Source organism: Tamandua tetradactyla, chromosome 2, assembly GCF_023851605.1.
Source record: "Tamandua tetradactyla isolate mTamTet1 chromosome 2, mTamTet1.pri, whole genome shotgun sequence".
Lineage (NCBI taxonomy): Eukaryota > Metazoa > Chordata > Mammalia > Pilosa > Myrmecophagidae > Tamandua > Tamandua tetradactyla.
The window spans coordinates 28169972-28196937 of record NC_135328.1 but is presented as its reverse complement, the minus strand read 5'-3'; the positions used below and the strand labels follow the sequence as shown (position 1 = coordinate 28196937).

The following is a 26966-nucleotide window of genomic DNA, read 5'->3' as shown; positions in this document are numbered from 1 at the left end:
CTATTGCATGGATATACTACATTTTATTTATCTTTTCATGTGTTGGTGAACATATGGGTTGTTTCCACATATGGTAAACATATGTCTGTGATGAATAATACCGCCATGAACATTTGTGTAGACGTTACCATGTGGTCATATGTTTTCATTCTTTTGGGCATATGTTTAGGATTAGAGTTGCTGGATTATATGGTAACTCTGTGCTTAACCATTTAAGGGATTCCAGATTGTTTGGCAAAGTTGGCTGCACCATTTTACATACCCACCAGCAACGCATTCGGGTTCCAGTTTTTCTACATCTTTCCCAATAGTTTTCTTTTTGATTCCAGACATTCTAGTGAGTGTCAGGTGTTACCTCACTGTGGTTTTTATTTGCATTTCCCTGATTACTAATGGTGTTGAATATCTTTTCGCATGCTTATTGGCCATTTTTACATCTTCTTTGGAAGACTGTCTTCAGACCCTTTGTCCATTTTTTAAATTGAGTTACTTGTGTTTTTATTTTGAGTTGTAATAGTTCTTTATGTATTCTGGTTCAAATCCCTTATCAGATATGTAGTCCGCAAAAATTTTATCCTATTCCAAATTATCTTTTTAATTTCTTCATGAATTAGTGTCCCTTATAGCACAAACATTTTAAATTTTGATGTTGTCCAATTCATCTGCTTTTTTCTTTTGGTGCTTATATTTTTGGTGTCGTATCTAAGAAACCACAGCCTAATCCAGGGTCATGAAGATTTACACTTATATTCTAAGAGTTTTATAGCTTTACCACTTACATTTAGGTCTTAATCCATTCTGAGTTAACTTTTGTATATTGTGCTATCTGCTCTTTGGTTAACTCACACTGTAGCTAAAGGTAGGAAAAATACTTGATGTTTTTCCCTTTTTTTTTTTTTACCAGTTTTCATAATAAGTTGGTTACTAAGCCATCCTATAAAGTTGGTTTTGTTTTTCCTTTCTTGTCATGAGCACTTACGTTTAAGCATTTGTGCTTGGATCTACCAGCAGTGATGTCATTCTTCTCAGAAAATTAGGCATGGGTTCTGCTTGGGTGAGTGCTGAGAAGCTCTTTCATCTGTCAGTGACTTCAGTCTTCTTGCAGTACTTTCTCATTTGTGATCACATTTGGTCCCCCACAAGGAGGAGTGGGGTGAGCAGGTGTCGTCAGGCCCATTTTTACCGGAGGTGGAGTAGAAGCCCAGGGAGGAGCAGTGACTTGTCCAAGGCCACACTGCTGAGACGAGGCACATCTGGGATTTGACCCTTGTCTCTCTGACTCCCTTCCTGAGCTCGTGCCCCTTGCGTGGACCACACAGCCACCCCCTGGGATGGACTTGGCATCCCGAGCAGTTCTCTGGGCTTCTCTGGGCCCTGGTTTTCCCTGCTCTGTGAGGCCCAGAACTGAAGGAGCCAGTTACAGAGGATGAGCTGGTCTCCTCATGCAGGTGGCCTGCATCTATGGAGAAGTTCAGGAGAAACAGCCCAGGTTTCACTTTGCTCGAGGAGGGCCCATCACCCTTTTTTTCAAGGGGCTGGTTTTGGCAATGCTAACCATTCTACAAAGGCGTTCTTCCAAACAGCATTCTTCTGGAAAGGAGAAGCTAGAAAGGCTTAACGGTGATTATCTGGGTTTTTAGCTTTATACTGTTTGAATTTCTTTAATCATGAGTTTGCATTACATTTTTTTTTTTTTAACATGGGCAGGCACCGGGAATCGAACTTGGGTCCTCGGGCTTGGCAGGCAAGCATTCTTACCTGCTGAGCCACCGTGGCCCAGAGTTTGCATTACATTTGATAATAGGACTAAATTTTTTTAGATGTGTGTAGTGTGACATTTATGTGAATATAATATCCATAGAGAAGTAATTAAAAAAAAAATCTCCCCAGCTGTCTCACCTTTAATTTTCCTGCACTGAATTTTCTTCCAGAAACATGCCAAAGGCCAGGATTTGTTTGACCAGATTGTGTACCACTTGGACCTTGTGGAAACGGATTATTTTGGCCTCCAGTTCCTTGACTCTGCCCAGGTCGCGGTATGTATTGATTGCTTTGGTTCATTTTGGGCACAGATTGGCTTTTCGTGCTAATTGCAGATCCACAGTTGCTAGGAATTGGTAGAAACAAATAGGAGTAAAACTGTGATATTTTCCAGTAATGGGATTTGGGATCATGGTGATGGTGCCATGTGAAATGTCTCCCAGATGCCTGGAGTGTGCTTCCCCGCCCCCATCCCGAGGTGGCCAGTAATGGGGAGAGGGAAGGAGAAGGAAGCACTTGTGTCACTCAGGGGGTGCATTAGGAGAACATTTCAAAGCAGAGGAATGCTTTATGGGCATATTATCCGAGTAGGTAGAAAGACGAAGAAATATCATGATAGCAGTTCTTTCAAAGGTGCTGCTTTTATTTTTAATCAGGAAAAGAGGCCGTGCCACTTTCTTGCTGGGTGTGGAGAGCGGGTGCTGTGAATCCAGCTGAATCCTAGCCAGGCTTAGTGATGTGAGTGGGGAGAGTTGGAGCAGGTCTTGGCAGTGCGGGAGAACCATACTGCAGGCTCCAGGAGGCTGTGTTAGGTCAGCAAAGACTCCATTTGCCTTGTCTGAGACAGGACTGTTCACGTGGGGGAGGCAACAGGGAGTGGATTTGAAGCAGCTCAGAACTATTCCTGTGTATGTGTGTGTGTAATAAAAAATCTTTTATTATAGAAAATCTCAAACACAAAAGGAAATGTGGAAAGATTCGTCTTCTAGCTTCAGCCACCAGCGGTTGTCCAACTTTTAAATGGTTTCATTGTCCCCCTCCCCTGCACAGTCTAGCTTTGGGTCTGAAATGTAGTTGATTGAACAGTCTGAAAATATTTATGAGTGCCCATCACGTGCCAGGTCCAGTTCTAGGCCCCGCAGATAAAGCAGCAAACGGACAAGACAAAGTCTGCACTCCTAGGGCTTCCAGCCTGCTGAGGTGATATGGGCTAGGAAGAGACGTAGAAGTATTGTAACATGACAGGTGGCAGGAAGCGTTAGGAGGAACAAGGAGTAAGGGGGTAGGCTGCTGGTGGGGGAGGGGGAGTTACTGTTTGAGATGGTGTATTGAGGGGTGGGTTTCCTGATACAGAGGTGTCTGAACAAGCTATCTGGAGCCCCTTATACATGGTTAAACCTTTCTACCCGAAAGACACCCAGCAGGTACTTTCTGGGTGAAGGTGAAATCTTAAGGTGAAGATGATCAGAGTGGGTTCCTGGAATGTGAGTGATTTGCCCAAGCCCCTAGCAGATGGAGTGGGGATGGGACGGAAGGGCCTGCTGGGTGGAGGTCCCTGTCCCATGCCCCACCCCTGCTCCCACCAGGCATCTCTGCATGCTCCCTACCCCACCAGCTTCCTCTGTCCCCTTGGGGCTTCTTGTCTCTGCTGCCATCAGCGTCCTTGCCTCTTGCGTTGCATGTTCTTGTTGCCTCCCTGAATTAATGGTCTTTGTTCCTTCTCCATTTCTCAGCAGGAGACACTCACTCTGACTTACCTGGGGAAGGGGTGGAGCAGTTCTTCCCTCCCCACCTCCCTGTCTAGTCCTGCTTCCTTTGAAATTGGGCCCCCCGGCACCCTGCTCGCTGACCTCACAACCATCCTTCATAAATCCTTCGAGGTGTCTGGTGTCTCAGTGTGTCTCTTTCTCTGGGAAACCTCAGCATTCATTTCCTCTCGTTTGAACAAACCTCACACAGGCACCCTTTCAGGCCCTGTCATCACCCATCACTGTGAGATCCAGGGTTCTGCGATTCCCCCTTCCCTTGTGTCTGTCTTTCCAGCCCCTCCACATCTCGTCGTGGTCCTAAACCATCCCGTTCTGCCTGAGTCACCCCTCCTGGCCTCCTGGCTTCACCTTCTCCCTGGCCTGAGTGCTACTCACCCTCTCACCGTGTCCTCACTCACCCTCTGACTCTCCTGCCCCCATGACGTTCCCCTGCCCATCCCTCGGCACACAGGCCCATCTGTTTTCTCTGTGACTTCTCCCAGACTGCCAGCAATTACTGGAGGACATCGTGGGCTGTGCCTGGTATCAGTACAGATCAGAGGCCCAGCAAAGGTCATGCGACCCCCAGCAGCTCTGTGGGCTCCTCATCACCTCCTGAGGACCCGCAGTATCTTCTCTGACTCTTGACCATGGCCTCTAGCCTAAATCCCACTAAAACTGTTCCAGCTTCTGGCCTTCCCTCTGAGAGGGTCATTTTCTAAAACTCAGCATTGCTCCCCACCTCATTTTGTCTCTTTCTCTCTGTCCATCCTTTTTGCCTATTTTGTCTGAATAGAAGTGATCGTGCCTGCTACTGCTACTCTTGCATTTACTCTCCTTATCCGCATCCGTTTTCAGTAGCTTCCTGAGCACAGCTTCAGATTCTCCTGCCTGTCCTCAGCATCCTCCAGCTATTCCCATCCTCTGACATGTCACCTTTCCTCTTCCCGCAAACTCTCCTCCATTCGGCCTTGTCCTCCTGTGTGTCTCAAAGCCCACGGTGTTGTTGGCCTCAGAATGTCTGTAGCTCTAGACAGGGCCCGTTCTTGGCTCTGCCGCTGGCTCCTTGGCAGGCCTTAGATAGACCATTATTTCCCTGGGCCTCAGTCTCCTCATCTGTAAAATGGAGTGCTTGGACCTCTGCTCCAAAAGCTCTTCCTGGTCTAGCAGTCAGTGATTCGGGTCTGATGGGGAGGCAGGCATGGCTGCCCTCAGTTGGGGCTGGTGGGTGTCTGCTGTCATTAGAAGGGAGAAGGTATCTGTCATCTCCAGTCTTAGAACTGAGAGCTTGTTACCTTGCTGGCATGTATCATCCCAAGGTGACCTCTCTTCAGCCCCCCAGATTCCCAGAAATCCGATGCGGTGGCTCCATTCCGAAAGACTGTCCTGTGCCCTGCGCTGACTTGGCTGGCAGGCTTCCCCATAGCCAGCCCCTGCCGCTGTGCCGCGGGAAGAATGTTCACAGCAGGATCCAGGCAGCCTTCCCGAGTCAGGCACCTGCAGATGCCCAGACGCCACAGGTTCTAAAGCTCTTCCAGGATGCAGCTCCTGGAACGGGATGTGCTTTCCCACAGTAGCAGGCAGGGGCCTCGTCTGCCTTAGACTTGAGGACCTATGGCATGACAGCTGTAGCCACCAGCACCCTTTTTGGTCATTACAACTTTTGCTTTCTAAGCTGGGTTCTTCACAGGCTGGGTTCTCATGATGCCTGCACTTATCTCCCGGCCCTTTGCCTGTGCAGTCGCCCCTCTTGGAATGCTCTTTCTCATCCTGTTTAAACTCCTGGCCATCCTTCAAGACATCTTGGATGACGGCCCCTCATGATGTGTGCCCTGACCTCCCAGTGTCTCTCCTTTGCCATGTAAACATCTGAGTTTATTGCCCCTTAATGGAGCAGGGGCAATAAACTTTGCTCTTTTGGCTTCAGGTCCATTACCTGCATCTCAGTAAAATAAACAAAAATAAAACATCTTCTGGTTAGATTCTAACAAGGTGACTCTTGGTGACAAGACAAACAGCTTAGAAACTTAGTCTGTAGCCCTAGAGAAAGGACCTTAGGAGGCATCTCATAAAATCATGCCATCTTCTGGATGCTGAAACCAAAGCCTTTAGACTTTGGCAAATCACTTAATGAGTAGCACAGCTTGAAATCAAATCTGAGTTTTCGGTTCTTGGTTTATATGCTCTTTCCAGTATTTTGTGCCCTTGAGCCTCAGTTTCCCTAACTGTTAAGTGGAGATAGTAACATGTTTCATGGGTCTCTGGGGAGATCGGTGAAGTAATGCAGGAGAAAGGGCTTTGCGAGCTGAGATATGACATATGGGTCTCCTCTAATGAGCAGGGCAGAGTGATGGGGAGCCAGAAGTCATCCCAGCCCCCAGGGGTGAATATGCCAGGGTTAGCTGGAACCGGGAAGGTCACTTTGCTTGTGGGGACATCTTAGAAATTTAAACAAGGGTCCTTTGGGGGGGTGGGGGGGTGATCATTGATTTTTGAGGGCCTGAAGTGATGCATCTGGGGGCAGTTGATTAGATACTGTGGGGAGTGTGTTTCTAGAGAGAGGGGATCCAAGTGTATTGCCCTATAATTTAAGCTTCTGCAAATATTTGACATCCTCAGACAGTCCCTAACATACAGCTTTGCTGTCTGCATACCAGGCTTATATCCCCTGGTCCCTGCAAAGAGCAGGCCTGGTTTCCATGGTGCTCCGCCCAGCCCCGAAGCAATGGTCAAAGTCTGTTAACATCACCTCCTTTCAGCAGGTGGGGCTAGGGCCTCCCAGTTGACGTTTCCCACGTCAAAGCAGGCAGTCCATCCAGGAACCCCTCAGAGCAGGGAACTGGGGTCTGCTTTACATTATCAGAGCTTTTTTCTGAGAGCCAGGGCTTCTGGCCCAGCTTTCTCGCTGCCTGTCATGCATCCTACTGCTTGCTGGGTGATTGTTCTGAGCTGGCCACTGAATCAAAAGTTTGACTCAAGTGTTTATCCCCGATCTGCAAAGCTGGTGTTACCAGTACATTTTTATTTTTGCATGAGCAGAGACTGGGAATCGAACCCGGGTTGATGGCATGGCGGGCAAGAACTCTGCCACTGAGTCACCGTGACCTGTCCTACCAGCACATTTTGCAGTTGAGGAAATGGAGACTTGGGGATGTCATTAGAAATGATGTCGTGGTCTCAAAGTAAGGGACAGAACTGAGGTTCAGAACTTGGTCTCTTTTGAAAGCCTCCACTTTGCTGTTTAGGTTCCCTATACACACACAGAGGGAGAGGAAACATTCAGTCAAGGGTCATTCATTGAACTTTGATGTGATGTTAACTCTGTGCGAAGCTCTGTGGTTCCTGCAGTGGGCTGGGCACCTTCCCAGTCGGCCATGTCCCTGATGAGGGAGAGACAGCAGCCCCGTGCAGTGCAGCATGATAAATCCTCTAACAGAGGATGTTTAGGCTACCTTGGGAGCCCACAGGAGGGATTGCCAAGATATTGTCTGAGATTACAAGACACCAGAGAGGAAGAATTCATTCAACGCTGGGCAGCGGCTGTGCAGGAAAAGGCTCAGGAATTTGGGGTGGGGTGTAGGGAGTAAAGTAACAAGAACCCTCCCCCCCCACGCCGGACCCTCCCTCTCCCCCTCTCTGAGGTAGGGTGCTGGGGGGTGGGCGTGGCCACCCTAAGTCCCCTTCCTGAGCCCCTTGCCCTGCGTGAAAAGGAAGCTTTTTTTGCTCCTGCAGATTTTACAGGGAGGAATCCAGCAAAGGTGATTTTGACCTTTGTCTGAAGATTCGTCTGATGTTTTTCTGCCGATGTTTGCAGACTAGAATCTGGCAGATGTGGACAAGGGGGTAAGAGGCCCAGGGCTGTGTCGTGAGGCCGATCTGTGAATATCGTGCGTGGCGGCTGGACGGACTTAATGGATGCTGGAGAGAATTTAGTGCTTCCTTGGATTTGGCCTGGTGGTGGTTTCGAATGTCACTGCATTTGCCCCTTGTGGGGACCCTTCTGAATTCCCTCCCATTCCAGATGTGAATGCAAAGGTAGGTGTGGTTACTCCACACACCTGGAGGGGAAGGGGGGGGTGCCTAAAAGCTAGTAGCGGATTACATGTCACTATCATAGAGAAGCAACCCAAACCCCTTCCTCCCATACATTCTTTGTGGTTTCCATGGATACTGACACCGTGCTGGGGGAATGGCCTGGGCTCACCGGTGAGGAAGCCACGGCTCCTCCGTGGGGACCTTGCTGTGGCCACACAGCAGGTGAGTGACACAGCTGGGACTTGGGATCTGATCTTCTGCCAACTGCCCTTTGATACAAAGCGTTGAAACTGGCTCAAGACACCCAAACGCTCCAGGTCTCCCAGCAGCCTGTTTCTGAGTGTTGGTGGCGAGGGGCAAGAGAAGTGTTTTTCCACCCCTGTGCTAGCACTTAAGTGGTGGCCAAATGGGAACCTGGTCAAGGGGGCCGCGGTAGTGGGTTTCGATGACTCCCCAGGGAATCTTCTGCTGGGAGTGTCAATGAGTCTGAAGCGCTTCATTCTGAATGAGGAGGAAAGCTCTCCCATGGCAGAGGAGACACAGCCTGTTGAGAGAGGGCACTTCAAGGTCGCTTGTGACATGGGGCCTGGAGGACAACACAGCCTCACTGGGATGAGCTTGAACCTGGATGCCTCTGCCTCTTTTTAGCCCCAGAGTCCCGGGCATCCCTCACCCTCTCCAAGGCCACCCCTCACCCTCAGCTCCACCTGCTCTGTGGCCTGAGCGTGGCAGGTGTGATAGGTGTGGCACAGGTGACTCCAGACGTATCACTCCCTTCCCTTTCTGTCCTTCCTGTGGATAGGATCCTCTATTCATATTCCTTCCAGCTCCGTTTTAAACACAAACTATAGAAACTTTTGCAGGCGAGAAAATCTATAGCTACTGGACATCCGGTTCAGACTTCCATCACCCAGACCTAATGGGGAAGGCTCAGGTGATTTTCAGACTGAGGCTTCCTAGGCTGTCTCCAGACCCCTGAGCTTCTCTTGGGCATGGCGAGGCCAGTGCTTCTGTGTCGATTTTAGACAACTAAAGCCTACAACCAGTCGTATGCATGCCATGGTCCCAGCGTTGAGTACTCCTCAGCTGGGGGGCTTTTTCAGTATCCTCTCGCATCTTGATTTATGGAAAGAGTTGTGCCAGATGGACTTAGATGAGACATTCAGATCAGAAACCACCTTTCTAGTGTCCCTTAGATTATTTGAGTTAAGTGTCTTGTCCTTTAAACTCAGAAATGCCCCTCTCTGTTTCCAGCGACAGGTTTAATGGTCTGTTAAGAGGGTTGGCGCTGTTTGCTTTGGCCTTTACCAGTAGGCGGTGTGGCTATATTTAGCCAGAATGCAGGTGCATTTCCGAGACTGGTCCTGCTGCTGCTCAATACAATCCTCAAAGCCGAGCTTAGGATACAATTTACTCAGTGCCACCTTGGGCTTTCCCTGCTCAGATAGTCAAGTCACAGGGCCTTGTGGAATAAAACAACAGTGGTCAGAGCCCGGTAAGCTCCTGCAGCTAAGAAGAAAGTTAGGTCATTTGGAACTGGTTGGATATAAGATAGGTTTTGTCGTCGTGTGTTTTAGGATTATGTCTGGGTCTCTTACTGCCTCTGATACAGGCAGCAAACCTGATCTGAACCCCAAGGGGCGTTTTAAATGATAATGCCAGTTTTCATTCCTTTCCCAGCTAGGGAGCCCCAGACTGTTTCACCAAGTCCTGCGTCTTGGCAGCTGTCAGAACAGGTACAGCTTGGAGCAGGGCTCTGTGGCTGGCCAGGAGAACGGAGCCCTTCCTGCAGTGCATGAGGGCGCCGTCCACATTGTGGCCCAGGGGAAGCTGTCTGCTGTCCGGCGGGCGCATCCGGCCATGGGCTCTCTGCATTAGCACCGGCTTTATGTGTTTGGCCGTTTCACCTCGTGGACTGGCCAGTAAACCTTGAAATGGCTTGAGACTTGACAAAGCTCAAATAGCAATTTTCAGAAGGGGGTGTGGATGTTCTGAGACCCCCAAGATCATCACGGCCTCTTCCTAAGGAGGAGAACAGAAGACTTCAGAATTAACTGTTTAATGGGCATACTGGGAGTGTTTAGAAAACACTGATGCTCTGAGATTCTGTTTAATAGGTCTTGAGTGGGAGCTGGGCGTTAACTTTATTTATTTATTTTTTTACGGTTCCTCGAGTGATGCTAATGCGTGGCTGGGTTTACTAACCATGGCTGAGGGCACCAGTTAGATTTAGATGGAGATTGGAGGGCCACAGTAGAGGAAAGGAGGTGGACTGAAACTTGTTCTATTCAAAATATGTTAAGGAGATTTGAGAACTAAAGAAATGGGGCAAGCTCCTCTAAGCTCTGAGCCTCCAGGCGAGTTAGGCTAGAAGGCTGGTTGCAGGAAGGACTTCCTCTGCCTGGTAAGGGTGAATTCATTTGCAAGCGAGAAGAGCAGGTTAAGTCATAGCCCTTTGCGTGACACTAATGTGGCAAGAAAGTAAATTTTACGCTGACTTCAAGTTTGGGTCTGTCTGTCTGTCTTCCTAGAAGCTAAGGTTGTGGGCAGTGGTGATATTTAATTCGAATGAGGCAAACAGAATTAAAACCTGCCCGACAGGCAAACTGAATATGGAATAGCCCAGTTCTCCTCCATGAAAATAGTGTTCTCATTAAAATAAAACATAATGCCGAAAAGTTAAAAAGAAAAACAAAAATAAGTAAACGGCATTTATAGCCTCACCATCCAGCAGTAACCACTGAAAATCCTTTTGGACATATCTTGATAGGAAAGAACAATTTTCTATAAATGGGTCCCTTCCTAATTTTTTCATCTAACATTGTACTGTGGACCTCTTGTCACATCAATAAATATAGGCCGCTATCACTTTTTAAAAGGCTGAACAGCGTTTCATTATATGGATGAGCCATTTTTTAAATCTGTCTTTGTTGATGGACATTTAGGTCATTTCTCATTCAGAGCTATTAAACAATGAGATAAAGCGTCCCGTACATTTGAGACATCCCACCTTTGAGATCCGCATCCGCTGCAGCAATCTGTGTCTTTTATTACACAGTTGGCTGGGGAGTGCGGATGACAAGGGCTCACATTGTCCCATAGCACTGCTCCTGGTGTATTGTGTTATAATTCATCTGTTATTTGCCTTTGTGTGTCTCCCTGTCCCCCTCCTCGCGTGCAGTCGGAATGGGCTCTCTGGTTAGGTGTAGGATTCCCCATTCTAATTTAGTCATGCCCTTTTTTATTACTAGCATGTGCAGAGTTTAGATTGCTACTGAAAATATAGTCAGTCAGCAGAATGGTCTTTGATTTTGAATAGCTGGTGAGAAATCCACTCTGGCTGCATCATTCTGTGAAGTTCTAACATGTATTGAGTTTGCCAAAAATGATAACAAAAGTCCCTATTTGGCTCATTTTTTTCTTCTACCTTTTTATTGTTCTGGCATATATACAACTCAGAATTTCCCGTTTTAACCATTTTCACGTCCATAATTCATTGTTGATTACATCAGTAATATGCTACCATCACCAATATCCATTACCCCAAACAATCTTAAAGAAAAATTCTGCACCTGTTAAGCAATAATGCCTTCCCCTTCTCCTCCCCGCCGCCCCCCCATAACCTGTAATCTACTATCTGTCTTTATGAAATTTGCTGCTTCTGAGAATTTCATATACGCAAGATCGTACGATATGTGTCCTTTGGTAGTTGTTTTATTTCACTTAACGTGATGTAGCATGCAAGAGAACTTCATTCCTTTTCGTGGTTGAATAATATTCTATTGTATGGCTGTATCACATTGTTTATTCATTCATCTGTGAATGGACCGTTGGGTTGCTTCCACCTCTTTGGCTATTGTGAATAATGCCGCCATGAGCATTGGTGTGCAAGTAGCTGAGTACCTGCTTTTGATTGTTTGGGCTGCCTAGGAGCAGGATTGTCAGGTCATATATAATTCCATTTTCAACTTTCTGAGGAACTACCAAAATGGTTTCTATGGTGGCTGCACCATTTTACAGTGTCACCAGCAGTGTATAAGGGTTCCTAATTCTACACATCCTGTTGCATCATTCTTTTTTTTTTAAACTCTTGATATAATGCTTTTATTTTACACTTATTATATGACATTTTGATATAGATATTTAGGATATATTACATCTGTGCATACATAAAAGGAAAATTTCAGTAAAATAACTGTACTAACGTATTCTTAAAACCTCTTTGCATTTAGAGTACAAGTCTTCTGAATCACTTTTTCAGTTCAGAATCAGTATGTCCCTTTATGGCCATTAAGAGCAATATGTGGGATGCAGAATTGAAAAGGGTGCTTTCCTATCGTCTCTGTGATTTTCTTCCAAGCTTCTGGCACCAGTGTTAAAGTTTTGCTCTTGGTACTTTCCAGTTTGACTAAACTTTGTTTTGTCCTTTTGCTCAATCATATCATTTTCCACTGGAAATTAAGAAAGTTTCTTTGAAGTTCATAAAAATTTCCTGACAAATTAATGAGCAAGTCATGAATTAATCATAGCAGACTCTCATGGCTTTGAAACTTTTAAATCTATTCCAAATAGCCATTTCTCCTACTTTTAGTTTCATTGCTTGACATATACATTCAATTGGTGTAGCACGAAAAATGAACATAGCTTTCTTATGGTGATGGCAACATGAACAACTCTGTTCACAGTTGTGTATGTGTGTGTGTATATATTTTTATGTAAGTATATATATATATATATACATCAACTACATCAAGACTGTGGTCTAACAACAGAAGACACATCAATTGTAATATGTTGCATCATTTTTAAAGAATAATATAAAATTAAATTTATTTATTTCTCAGGAATCTCCTAAGGGCCTACTGGGTGCCATACTCTGTGCCCAGCTCAGGCAACACAGGAATGATTGAGTGCATGAGCCCTACCCTCCAGGGGCTTATGTTTGCACAGAGGGGCTCACATTCCACAGTCCACTGCCCCTCAGCACAGTTTTCCACGAAGTTAAGTTGCTGGGCTCATCGGGGTTGTAATGTCAATGACCTTGACATGGCAGAAGAACTTTTTGATGAAGAAAGTGATTTTATAATTTTCCTTGAATGGATGAGACTGAAGAGGTCCCCTTGGCAAAAACTAGAGGAAAAGGGTGCATGAGTGGTTCAGTGGCAGAATGCTTCCCTTCCATGCAGGAGATCCAGGTTCAATTCTTGGACCAGGCACCCCTCCCCCCCCCCAAAAAAAACTAGAGGAAATTGAAATGTCCTCACTTATCAGAGCAGCATTATCTCAGCCAAGTCCCTAGGCTTCCTGAACTTCCATCTTTCCATCTGCCACATGGGTCATTTTCCAGGCAAGAGCATAAAGAAGCTATGAATTATGGTTTTATGCTGTTAGAGGTTGAGGCAACAGAATCAAGACCCCAGTGCCTGATCAGAGAATTTCGTAGGGAGGGCCTGTGCTCTTTATTAGATCATTCAAGTGTTGGAAGTATTGGAGAAGGTTGATTGTAACTTGAGAAGCTCTGAAGGAAAAGATAGTTGGTTCTACTGACCAGAAAGACTTTTCCAGATTCATTCAGTTAAAGGATTTTATGGTTTGGGGGGGGCCCTCCATTTGGAAATCTTACAGAAACTGTAGGCGTGCCCCCCAGAAAAATGCATTTATGTACATAAGTGCAGAATTTTTTTTTAACTTTTTTTTATTGTATAATATAACACATGTACAAAGCAAAGAAAGAAAAAAGCAATAGAAGCACTCTTCAACAAGTAGTTACAGGACAGATCCCAGATTTTCTCATGGGCTCTCATTCCATCCTCTCAGATTTTTCCGTGTAGCTACTCCAGAATATAGGAGGCTAGAAGAAATACATATATTTTTGCCATCACTTTTTTCTTTTTTTGTGAAATATACAAAAAAGCAATAAAGTTCAATGCATAGTGCAATAATTACTTGTACCATAGATTTCGGAGTTTGGCATGGGTTTATAATTCCACAATTTTAGGTTTTTACTTTTTGCTGCTCTACGATACTAGAGACTAAAAGAAATATCAATATAATGATGCAGCAACCATACTTGTTTTTTAAACCCTACCTTCTTTGTTTAACTCACCATCACCTTTGATCTTTCTTCCATGGAATGGGCTATGCCCATTCTAATTTTTTCATATTGGAAGGGGCTGTCGACAATATGGGATAGGAGGATAGAACTAGTTGATGTTCTGGAGAGGCTGGCCCTTCTGCATTTCAGGACTTATGTGGTCCAGGAACCCATCTGAAGGCTGTCGGTTTCTGGAAAGTTATCCTAGTGCATGGAATGTTTGTAGAATCTTATATATTACCCTAGGTGTTCTTTAGGATTGGCTGGAGTGGTTTTGGTTGGGGTTTGGAAAATTATAATAGGTAGCAATAAGCACAGAATTTTTTATACCATCCCAAGATGTTTGCAGATACCCCAAACTAATAACTCCTACTCTGGTCTAATTCTTCCCTTTTATAGGTAGAATTACTAGAACAGTGAGTACTGCATGATGTTGCTGAAGAAATATTACTAAAGAAATGTTTTCTTTCTTACAGCACTGGCTGGATCATTCCAAACCCATAAAAAAGCAGATGAAAAGTAAGTAAGCTGAATTAATCCTCCTCCTGTATTTCTTTAATTTGATAGTCACCTCCTTTGCCAGTGTCTTGAGGTGTTACGTTTTCATTAGAACTTGGAAGCATTTTAAAATTGATTCAGTTCTGAGAGGGTGACTTTTAATTTCCTCAGGCTGGCCAAATGCTAGAGTTTACAATTCAAATACAAGTTTTTAGTAGATATTTAAAAAATGTTCGCATTTGAAATCAGATATTCCTGCCAGTGAGAACTGATGACTGTGCTATTCAGAAACACAATTTCACACCTATTATTACTCACTTTCCAATGAGTTACGAAGTAGGCTCAGAGAATGGTGGGGCAAGAGGCTCCTGGCAGTCTGATCCTGGTGCCATAGTCACATTTCTTTAGTGTTGTTTTTGCATAGATAATTTAAAAACCTTATACTCCGAAAAGCACTTGGAGGTATTTTGACTTTATTTTTGGGTATCGAGAGCAGAATTCTGCCCCTTCTGTTCGCAGGTCACTTTCCTTTAGGCCGCTTAGTATTTTGTAAAAATGGGGGTATCCGTTGGGAGTATCCTGGCAATAGAGGTGAAAATAAAATATCTGCTCATAGTAATTAATCTAGATTGTTCGTTTTGGTGTTTTTCCCCCCAGAACGAGGCGACTAGCTAAAACATCAGTGTTAACACAAAAGTCCCTTTTGCTGTTACAAGCTAGGATTGAAAAAGAACGTGCTAGTTTTGCGTGTCCTGTTGTACCTGCCCTGTTGTAGTGGTGAATGTTTTATAGCTTTAACATGTTTTTCCTTTTATCCATTCTGTGATCTTCAAAACTGGGGGAAAAAATCTTCAACCTTCCGTCTCCGAATGTGTAGTCGGACCTGCTTATGCTTTGCACTTTCGAGTTAAATACTATTCTTCAGAACCCAACAATCTTCGTGAAGAGTTTACAAGGTAGGGGGGTGTGGCACAGAATGAGCCCCACCAGTGGCATTTGCCTTCCTTGTAGCTTCTCTGTGGCTTTGTCTCCCTTTCTGTCTGTTGTCTTTATGTCCCTGAGCAAGAGTTATCACTTTGTCTGGGCTTACCCCTGTATTCTGCTGAAAATCCACCATGTTGCCTAACTTAATCTTTTTCTTAGTGAATAGAAATTAGGAGGTTTATTTTCTCGTAACACGTCTATTTTCTGGGATTTCGAGTAAACCAGTTCGTTGTTCTGTGGCACTTCCTATTTGTATCGGCTACAAAAAAGAGAAGGCACCTATCACAGGAAATTTTTTCAGTCCAAAATTATCATCTTTATTTTTTTTTTAAGGGACAGCAAAAATATTCCCTCGATCCTTGATATGAGGAACACTTTTAAAAAGTCAACACTCCTTATGCGTGCTAGAATAGCTCCATGTTAGCTTGCAGCCCCACTGAATTTCTTTTATATTCTACCTGCCTGTCGTTGGTCTCTTAGACTTCAGAAACAGTATAAATACAAAAGAGACTTAAACAACATTTTAAGTGTGGCATTTGCCTCTACCCAGCCTTCTTTCCCTCAGGTTCTCTATCCAGCCTTTTCCTGCTTGGATGTCCCAGAGCCCATGTGGTTGTTTGTGTGATGGGCAGCAGGGGGGACGTGCAGGCTGCTGGGAGGCCCATGCAGAGACCACTCTTTTGGAGATAAATGCCCAAATAATGCTTCAGAGACAGACTTATCACCGTTCCGCCATTGGAAAGGCCTGCTGGGCTGGAGTGGTTAGCTTACCTTACGGAAATTAGAGGTTCTGGCCATATGAGTACAGTGTCCTCCTTGCTGTGAGTACACAAGATGGTGCCCTGGGTTTCAGAAGTGAAAAGCAGCTTATCCATTGGGTTACCCATAAGCACCCGATGGAAAGTAGGAGCCTTCTGGGATGTGCTAGAACCTTCTCCCTCCTTTTATTTCTGACTCCCTCAGAGAGAGAGAGGTTGTTTGCACTGTTTTCAAAGTTCAAACAAATTAAATTATTCCCGGATTCCTCTTCAGAGCCCTTAGGAGACACACCGTGTCTAGCTGTCAGAAAGCTTGGGTGAAGTTTTTCACCAAGGTTATGTGAATCAGAAATACCTGGGACGCTTCTGGACGAAGTAGATTCCTGGGATCTACTCTTGCATATCAGATTTTGATTCCGTATTCCAAGAAACAATCATGATGATGAATATACAACTATGTGATGATATTGTGAATTACTGATTATATAGTTAGAACGGAATGATCAAAATAAGAATGTTTGCGTTTGGAGTTTTGTTTTTTTTTTTTTTGGTGTTTAAAAACAAATTTTTTAATTAAAAAAGAAAAAAAAGATTCTGATTCCATAGGTGTGGAGTGGAGGAGTGTGGGCAGTTGAGATTTTTACAAAACACTACGAGCGGTTCTATGCCCACATCCTCCTGATAAACAAACAAGCAAAAACAGAAAACAACATAAATTCACACTTGTTTAAGCCAAGACTTTTTTTTTAACGCTGCTTGTGTTATTTGCTGCCACCTCTTTCGTTACTCCTGTAACCCGGTTGCAGCCCCATTCCAGGATTTTTCTTGTTTCTGTTTGTGTGTGTATGTCTGAGCACACATCTGTTTGGTTTTTTAAAAGACATGCTTTGCCGTTAAAATGCGCTAGGAAAAAAGCCTCAAGCAGTTGCTAACCACAGTCAGCTGTAAACTTTTTGATGCCATCAGCTGCGACCTTTCTGGAATCTGCTGGTGAACCTGGCCAAGGGCCAGACCGGGCGGTTCCACGCTGCCGGTTTCATTGGCCATATCGTGAACCTGTGTGCCCTGTTCAGCTCTCTTCTCCTGCACTGAGGGGGTTGCAGAGGCCTCCTTGGACTGTGTGGTGTTCCTTGTTCCACCCTACAAGTGTCTTGTGAATTCTGTGCATGCAGTCACCTTCCTGGAGACACAGGAGGAGACACTTCCACTGAAGTTCTCATTTGACTTGGACTCTCTTTCTTTACAATGCAAAATGCCAGGTGGGAGTGGGGTTGGGGTGAGGGTGGGGGTGGGGCAGATGCCATCCATAATGGCAAGGTGAGGATTGGAAGCAGCTGGGAAGGAGTTACCCTCTGTTGATTTTTGTATGTGTTTCACAGGTACCTGTTTGTTTTACAACTCAGGCATGACATTCTTTCAGGAAAGTAAGTATCTTTTTGTTCTAACGCTTAACCCAGGATAGATCATAGTACATTTCGAAATAATTCGCTGTTTTAACTCTTTTACCCTTGTTCCCTTTTCAAAATTCAAAAAAAGTGCACCAGGCATTGTAAAGTGAGTCTAATACTTGTATTGCTGTCATCATCATCCCTTTTTAAATGATTACTATATGGCTTGAAGCATTTCCAAGAGCATTAATATCTAAAGTGATGTGTATTTGGGAAAAATTCTCTCCCTGATCACATCACTGCCCCATTCATAATGGCTTTTGTCGTATTTGCAAGCAAGATATGTTATTTGTATGTATACACTTACAAGGATTTGGAAAGTCAAAAAGTCATTCATCTCCATCTACATTTGAGTATTGTGAAGAGGTTTTGTTCTGTTTCCAGTAGAACCAGGTTTAGACATCTCATCTCATTTCCTTTTCCCCTCTTAAAAATGGTTTCAAAGTACGAGGCTCCTGGTTAGGCAATTTAATGATTATTAAGCGCAAGAAGCACTGGCACCGAAATGTTTCATTTTGCATGTAGTATTAATTCATTTTAAAGATAGGAGATTTCTTCGGTTCTAGCTTTTACAGTTGCCATTTTTTTCAGCATATGTATTGAGTATTTTTCTAGTATGTGAAAAACTAAGGGCAGCTTAAGTCTAAAAGGCCACACCTGATATACTGACAAGACTACGTCTTAAATCTGATCTTGAATGTGATCCAAAGGACATTTAGAATGTAACCTCAGAATTTGCAGACTCTCAATGGAGTCTACGATCTCAGTGGAATATATCTCCTTGGAGTGTGCACTATAAAACAAGTAGATTGTACAGTGTATACATTGCCTTATTCCGCCATGCAATACAGATCCTTGATTGGTGTGTGTGCCATGAGTATGTGTTTATTTTTTTCTCTCAATCTCCATACTGTGCTCCTTATACTAAAAGGCCTCTTGACTCTAGAATTGTCTTCAATTTGGAAAAATATTAATGGCGACACCATGCATTCGTACAGTACTTTGCAGTTTGCACGCACTTCAGCATCATTTACTGGACTTCAGAACAGAATAGTGTTCTAGTCCCAGCACTGCCTCTTACCACCTGGATTATCTTGAGCAAAATTAATACTCATTTCCTTACTTGGAAAGTGGGGGAGTCCTCTTAAGTCCCATCCTAGGGGTTTACAAACTCAGTGCATTGACTAAATTGGATAATGTATATGAAAAGGCTTTGAAAACTATGAAGTGCTATACCAATGGATGTCATTATTATTTTTCTAACCAAATTTGTAATATTAAGCGTGAATGAGATCATTGGATTTGCAATAAGATACCTCTGTTGCTATGCCTCAGTTATATTGTTAGAAGTGCTTGAGTGTATCCAGTTGTCCTGAAACTATTAGATATGGAGTCTGTGCATTTATTTTTAACACTATGGTCTTATTCCAAGAAAGATTTTGAGGCATCTTGAAAAGACGCACATGCTGTATCAAGATAAAATAAATTAAAAATATGAGGCAAACTATAGACAAAATATTCTATTTCCCAAACATCCCCATGCTTGCCCAATTCAGTAAAATTGTTCACATGGTTGATAGATACACCTAGATTGAATTATTTTGTCATGTGACAAGAGCTGATTTTGGGAAATGTGTAATATTAAATCAGATTGTTTACATTCTTCTATGTGAACAGCAAAAATATAAACTCCAAAGAATGAAAATTGTTATCTAAATCTCACTACCTTTGGGAAAGACTATTTCAAAGAAGGTTTGTGTATTTATGAATATATTTAAGTACCTGTTTAGAAGTAATCTTTTCTTTTATTCAAGATTGAAATGCCCATATGAAACTGCTGTGGAATTAGCTGCCCTCTGTCTACAAGGTATCTTATTCTTTAAAAGTAGTTAGCATTTAAATGTTATTGCTTTTCTTCTCAACAAATGAGTGTCTGCTGTGTACTGGGCTCAGTGGTATACTTTGGAATGTGACTGTAAACTCTGTCTTCCCCAGTAGCTTCTGGAAGGTTGAGGAAGACAAGTGTATGCAGTCTCTTCAAGATTTGGGAGGTGCAGGAGGCCCAGTGTGGGGTGGAAGGGGGAGATAGATGCAGATGAGTAAAGAAACCAAGGCACCAAACAGAAAGAAAAGTGCAGAGATAGACCAGCAATTTAGTGGCTGTTTTGATTTGTTAAAGCTGCTGGAATGCAATATACCAGAAATGGGTTGGCTTATATAAAGGGAATTTATTAAGTTATAAGTTATAAGGCTGTAAAAATGTCCAAACTAAGGCATACATAGAAAGACACCTTGACTCAAGAAAGACTGGTGGTGTCTGGAGCACCTCTGTCAGCTCTGAAGGCACATGACTGGTGTCTGCTGGTCCTTTGGCTTCTGGTTTCAAACTGCTTCCCTAGGGACATTTTCTTTCTGCAGCTCCAGAGTTTTCTGGCTGTGCAAGCTCCGAGCTTTTCCCCAAAATAGTTCCCTCTTAAGGGCTCCAGTAAGCGACCCCATCTTGACTGGGTAGAGACACATCTCCACGGAAACCATCTAATCAGAAGGTCCCACCTACGATTGGGTGGGTCACATCTCCAAGGAAGCAACCTACTCAAAAGGTCCCACCTTAATCAATATTGAATCAGGATTAAAGAACCTGGCTTTTCTGGGGGTACAGAACAGCACAATGGCCTTGGGGGGTGATGTTCAAGCAGCCACAGAGGTGGATGACCTTGGACCCCATTTAACACACATGAATTCCGTGTTAATGGTCGATGCCTTTGAAGGCCCTTGAGGAGGCAGGCGGGGTTGGGTGTGCATCCCGGGCCTCGCAGGCTGTGATGGGGAGAAGGGACGGGAGCTGGATTAAGGCAAGGCGTGCAGTGCGGAGGTGAGGCTGTAACAGAGGTGCAAGGAAACCAGGGCCTGCTTGGAGCAGGAGGGCTTAGAAAAACAAACCACAGTACTAAGGTCACAGGAGAAGGACCTGGTGGTTAGACTTAGGTGTGAGAGCCGAGTCGGCGATGACTCGCAGGCTGGGCGAGTGTGTTGGAAGAAGAGTTGGGCCTGGGTACAGCTCATGTGGGCTGATCCAGATGTAAAAAGGGCTGTAGTGAGAAGGTCGGGTTTAACAAATGAGTATGGCTGCTGAATCCTTACACTGATAATTCTTTTAGTCTCCAGTATCTTAGAGCAGCTAGAAGTAAAAACCTGAAATTGTGGAATTGTAACCCATACCAAACTCTGAAATCTGTTCTACAACTAATTATTGCAGTGTACTTTGAAATTTATTGCTGTTTTGTATATATGTTATTTTTTCACAAAAAAAGTCCATTGCGATGATAAATACACAGCCATATGATGATATTCTGAACCATTGTTTATACACTTTGGATGCTTACATGGTATGTGAATATATAATATATATCAATAAACAAAAAATTAAATAAATAAAAGGGCTGTAGTGAGTTGCCCGTCACTGGAGGTATGCAAGCATATGCTAACTGGTCACTGGGTGGGATTTGTTGTGTCAAGCACAGGTTCGCAAAATGTGCTCCCCAGGTCCGCTGCATCAGCATCACCTGGGAACGTATTAGAAATGCAAATTCTCAGACTTCACTCCAGTCAGGGAAGGGGAGCCTCTGGAGGCAGGGCCCAGTGACATGTGCGGTTTAACCAGCCCTCCAGGTGATTCTGATGCCTGCTCAAGCTTAAAAACCACTCTTGGGGACCTGCTTCCCCCATAATTGCGCACCAGTCACCTGGACTTCTTGTAGAAGCGGGTTTTGGTCCAGTATTTCTGGGGTGTGGCCTGAGCTTCCTTCTGCATTTCGAGCAAGCGTCCAGACAGCGATGTTGTCATTTAAGGGGCCACACTGTGAGTCACAAGGACCTCTGAGAGGGTTCCTTTTCATTCTGGGATCTGCCTCCTGAGCTGCAGGGCTGGGATGAGGGGGCGCGGGGAGAGTAGGTTTTCTCATTCGTGTCCTGCGGGCTGGGGCCGCCTGTGTCCTCAGGCCCTGGGCTCTGCGGGGAACTTAGCAAGAATAAGGACCGTGTGGCGTGGTCCAGGCTTTGTGCTGGGGCTGCTGGTCTAATGCATGGCCGTCTGCCTCCCAGGTTCTGCCTGAGAGGCTGCAGCAGCTCCTGCAGCCCTCTCACTCCGTCCTCCCTCCCCTCTCCTGCTTTGATATTTTTTCCGCCTGGAACCTGCATGCACAGAATTCTTGATTGCTCCTCTGCAGCGCTGCATACCCTGAAGTGCTGCTCTGACCTACCCTTCACGAGAGCCTGTTCAATGGATGTTTCTGGGCAGGAACTCATTCCCTGCGGTTGCCTTTTATTGCAGATGCAGGGCTCCACCGCTTCATGGGGAAACATAATTGAAGCCTCCCCAGATGGGAGAAGCAGTCTGGAGAAGGATAGTAATAACTGTGATGACGGTCTGTCGTCTGATGGGGAGGAGATCAGAATGATTCTTGGGAATTCAGAGTTTACGTGCGGGGTATTGAGTGAGAGTTAAACCTTCCTGAAAGAAGATAGTTGTACACTGGGGGGTACCTGTGCTCTATAATCACGCAGCTGCCTTTGCATCTGGTTGCAGCCATAACCGAAAGCGTTAAATGTCTCCTGTTTTCCTCCCTTTTCTGAAACCCACAGCGGAGCTTGGAGAGTGCGAGCTTCCAGAACACACACCTGAGCTTGTGTCTGAGTTTCGGTTCATTCCAAATCAGACAGAAGCGATGGAATTTGATATCTTCCAAAGGTGGAAAGAGTGCAGGTACCGTGACGCTGGCTCTGCAGTCTAGCACCCTGAAATGTGTATATATTTAATAATATGTAGTTGTTTGTCAGATTCTTATTCTCTAATAGAATCACTCTGTCGATGACTGTAAAATTGCAGCCCCAGCCATAAATTTTCCCGTGCTGCCATCCTCTTTTCCTAAAGTCCCATGTGTCACCTCTATTTTGAGAGATGTACAAGAAACAAACCATATTCTTTTTCTTCCTTATATGCAGAACACTGTACTCTGCATTCATTTGCTCACTGCTTTCAAGGCTGCCACCCCTGAATCAGGCAGACCTTTTAGAAAAATGCCCTCGTGTTCCTTATAGTGACACTCATATTTGAGACCAGGTGTACAGAGTTGTATTTCAGGAAATAGGGTCATACCTAAATACAACTGCTCATCCATTGCTGTCATTTCCCCCTGCGGTCACCACCTCGTCTAACCCTCTTATGCCTGAACAACCAGCCCTACCACTTGACCCCTCACTGGCATCCCAGACCTCAACCTTTCCTCCTTGCAGGCTCATCTTCCCCAAATACTGCCTGTCCCAAGCCTTTCTTGGACTCAGAAACTTTGCGTGGTTTCTCATTTGTCACTAGGCATGCTGGAAAACTATGACTTCTTTGTGACGGAAAAGTGACATTCATGCATTCTCACTGTATGAAACTGAAACAGTATACAAGTATGAGCATATAGTCATCTGTCACCATCCCACTGTCACACCCACTCATGCGAACACACACCCACTCCCCTCCTTGCAGTTAGCTGATGTTAGCAGTCTGTTGGCATCTTGCCAGCCTTTCTCCTTTGCATTTACATACACGTAGCTACACACAAAAGAACATTGTTTCATTAAATGGTCATATTGTGAGCATCCTGGTGTGATTGTTCTATTAAGTTAACAGTATGTTGTTGGAGATCTTTTTGTTTTAATATGAATTGGCATCCCTCAGTTTTAATTGCTGCATAATATCCCGTGTGGCTGGACCCTTCAGGAATCTTTGGATGTACCGTTTGCAGTTCACACGTATTTCCGTTGGTTTTTCAAAGGGGAAAGAGCCCTGCCCAGGCGGAACTCTCCTATCTGAATAAAGCGAAGTGGCTGGAAATGTATGGGGTGGACATGCACATTGTCAGGGTAAGAGCTGCGTGTGTCCGAGTCGCTTGGTTTTGCTGTTACTGAGAAATGTGCAAACAAAGTAACATGGTTTTGCATTCTGCTCTGTGACGCCCTGTTAGAACCCTGTACCGATTGTCGCTTCGTTTGTTCGTAGGGAAGAGATGGCTGTGAATATTCTCTTGGACTGACCCCGACAGGCATTTTAATCTTTGAAGGAGCTAACAAAATAGGCTTATTCTTTTGGTAATTTAGTTTTGTCTAATATTAAAAATGTCTTTTTCTATTTTGTGGTGGAATTATATGTGATGGATGATGATTGAGGGCTATTTGCCACACCCAAATTTATGTTTAAAATGCATCCTACTGTTCGCACTCGTGGGTGGATGACAATGGCAGGAACGCTTCTGGGTAATCCCGCTTAAATGAATGAGTGACTTTTTGTAGCAAAATCTTAAGCTTAAACTGTAGAAGGGAAACTGCCATTGGATGTATCGGTAGTGTAACTGCAGGTTCTACTTTTAAAATATCTTCTCTCTGTCCAGGCCTAAAATCACCAAGATGGATTTTAAGAAGAGTAAACTAACACTTGTCGTGGTCGAGGATGACGATCAGGTAGGCTTGGCTCTCATTTCCCCTCCTCACGGTGGGTCCTTCGGGGATGCTGCAGACACAGCCTTGTGCTTGCTGTTTAAGGGGCGCGAACAGGAACACACGTTTGTGTTCCGGCTGGACAGCGCCAGGACCTGCAAGCACCTGTGGAAGTGTGCCGTGGAGCACCACGCCTTCTTCAGACTCCGGACCCCCGGGAATAGCAAGTCAAATAGATCAGACTTCATCAGGCTGGGATCTCGCTTCCGATTCAGGTAGGGAATGGTGTTCCCCATGGTGGAAACACAGCTGTGTGTAACATTTAAATGATATATATACACGTTTTTCCCCCATTAAAATTTTTTTTTTATTGTGGTAACATATATGCAACATAATATTTCTCCTGGGAACCACCTTCAAGGATACAATTCAGTGGTGATAATTGCATTCACGATGTTGTACTGCCATCACCACCGCCCATTATGAAGCCTTTTTTGCATCCCCACATAGAAACTCTACTGTCAAGCAATAGCTCGTTATTCCTCCCCCTCCTCCCCACCCCACAACTATAATCTATTTTCTGTCTCTATGAAGTTGTTTATTGTAGATATTTCACATAGGTGGATTCATATAATGTTTGTCCTTTCATGCCTGGCTTAATTCACTCAGCATAATGCATTCAAGGTTCTTCCTTGTTGTATGTAGTTTCTGTCATAACTTCATTCCTTTTGACGGTGGAATCATATTCCATTGTATGGATTTACTACAATTTGTTTGTTCATTCATCTGTCAGTGAGCACCTAAGCTGGTTCTACCTTTTGGCAATTGTTCTAGTTTGCTCGCTGTGGAATGCAACATACCAGAGACAGATTGGCTTTTAATAAAAGGGGATTTATTTTGTTAGTTCTTCAGAGGAAAGGCAGCTAACTTTCCACCGAGATTCTTTCTTACGTGGGAAGGCACAGGATGGTCTCTGCTGGCCTTCTCTCCAGGTCTCTGGGTTCCGACAACTTTCCCTGGGGTGATTCCTTTCTGCACCTCCAAAGGCCTGGGCTGAGCTGCAAGTGCTGAGATGAGGATTGCTGAGCTGCTTAGGCTGTGCTGTGTTGAGCTCTCTCATTTAAGCACCAGCCAATTAAGTCAAACGTCATTCATTGCAGTAGGCACCCCTCCTAGCCAACTGCAGATGTAATTAGCAACATCAGGTTCACGTACCATTGGCTCATGTCCACAGCAACAGAACTAGGTGCCTTCACCTAGCCAAGTTGACAACTGAATCTAACTACCACAGCAATTGTGAATAATCCCTCTGTGAACATCGGTGTACAAGAATCACACAGCTGAGCTCCTGCTTTCAGTTCCTTTGGGTAGATACCTAGGAAGGGAGCCCTTCTACAGCCTGACTTACATGTTTTGGAGAAGCACAGCCATGGTGTTTTTTTGTGAAACGAGCCATGGGTTTGCACCCAGAGACAGGTTTTGCGTCCCATCCCAGCTTCTCTCTTGAGGTCTGACCTTTAAGTGAATTGCTTAAATTCTTCTCACCTTCGTATTGTCTTTGAGAAATTGGGGCTAGTAATAACAGAATCAGTGATTGCAGCATTTTACTAGAGCTGTGCTGTCTAATATGATTGCCACTAGCAACATGTGGCTATTTAAATTTAAATGAACTAAAATTAAATAAATTTCAAAATGCAGTTCCTCAGACTCACTGGCCACTTTTCCCATGCTCGGTAGTCACACGAAGATACCGCAACCCTCTTGGGCAGTGCAGGCTTAGGACAAACATGCCATTGCAGAAAGTTCTAGTGGAGGCTTCTACCCTAGAGTGACCCATGTACTGACTCTTTATTCTCCCCTGATTATCCCCATTTTACAGATAAGGGGTTACATAACCTGCCAGTAAGTGGTGGAGCTGAGATTCAAGCTCAGACAGTCTGGCTCTTTTATTTCTAGCCAGTGTGTTATATGTTATGACGAAGGATGTCAAGGAATTTAGTGATAATTAAGAGTGAGAGCAGAATGTCAATGTGTGTAAGTGACCCAGGGCAGGCTCTGTCATTGTTTGAATCTGAAAAGACCCTGAAGTAATGGAGCAGTTACTGTGATGCATTTTGGCTGATGATTCTAAGATTCTTGTCTCTCAAAGTGCAAAGGGTGATTGATAAAACCGAGGATCAGTGACCTCATGTTTGAAATCTCATCTGCTCCATGCTAGAAGGTTTTTAGTCTTGTGTTCCCCCGTAGTTTCCATCCTTTATTCTAGCTTTGTAATCAGAATCCAGTGTGTGTATATTTATCGTGCCTGGAGTATACATTTTAGACGTCTTCCCAGGGTTGGCTTTTTTGTTTGTTTGCATGGGCAGGTACCAGAAATCCAACCCGGGTCTCCAGCGTGGCAGGTGAGAACTCTACCTGCTGAGCCATCGTGGCCCACCCCCAGGGTCTGTTTTTGATGTGCATTTATTGGTCTGAGAATTGCTGTTGCAAGATCTGACACTTCACATCACATGGTTTCATGACCTCTGCCCCCAAAATGGCATGGCCCTGAACTTTGTTTAAAATGCCCAGGGATGGGCTCGTTTCCAGTTAATCTACTGTATACTGAAATGGCAGTGCCTTTCTGTTTAAAGAACTCTGTTGTTTGAATGTATTTTTAAATGCTCCAAGAGAGGGAAAAACTAGACCAATCCTTTTTGAGAAAGAATCGAATCACGGGTTTCTTTGGAGGGGTGGAAATGTGAGAACTGCAGAGGTTAGCTGAGGCATTCCCAGGTGAGCTGATCCTCCCGTGATTGGAGTGGGGAGGGGAGCCTGTGGGGTGCTGGCCAAGGCAGGCTTTTCCCTCCTGGTAAGAAACTCCCCCAGGATTTGGCCCAGACCAGGCTTCCTTCTGCCTTTAGAGAAGTGTAACAGAGAAGGGAAGTTTGGAGATGAGTTGGCCCCTTGGAGGCACTTAGAACTCAGAGCTGGTGGCAGGTGCCTCCTTCCATCCGAGAAGTCATAAACCGGGAGTGATTGGAATGAATCCGTGGTGGGCGGGTCCGACAAAAACCACATGCTTCCCAGCAGCTGCGGCGGGCGAGAAAACCTTGGTGAAATAAGTAGTGTTTTCCTTAGCGTCTCAAGGAAAGCCGAGTTCAGTGGTCTGTGTGGAGTT

The 26966-nt window shown here is 44.7% G+C and overlaps 1 protein-coding gene across 2 annotated transcripts in view; it reads left to right on the top strand.

Moving 5' to 3' along the window:
* The window catches only part of EPB41L4B (erythrocyte membrane protein band 4.1 like 4B), a 162177-nt gene that overhangs the window by 47486 nt on the left and 87725 nt on the right, over positions 1-26966 (top strand). For both annotated transcript variants that reach the window (XM_077141445.1, XM_077141454.1), the window contains exons 2-11: positions 1932-2036; positions 14115-14157; positions 15014-15092; positions 17258-17302; positions 19141-19193; positions 21968-22088; positions 23149-23236; positions 23373-23461; positions 23761-23830; positions 23912-24081. In XM_077141445.1, the coding sequence (XP_076997560.1) occupies positions 1932-2036; positions 14115-14157; positions 15014-15092; positions 17258-17302; positions 19141-19193; positions 21968-22088; positions 23149-23236; positions 23373-23461; positions 23761-23830; positions 23912-24081 (863 nt within the window). The remainder of the gene's footprint in view (positions 1-1931; positions 2037-14114; positions 14158-15013; positions 15093-17257; positions 17303-19140; positions 19194-21967; positions 22089-23148; positions 23237-23372; positions 23462-23760; positions 23831-23911; positions 24082-26966) is intronic.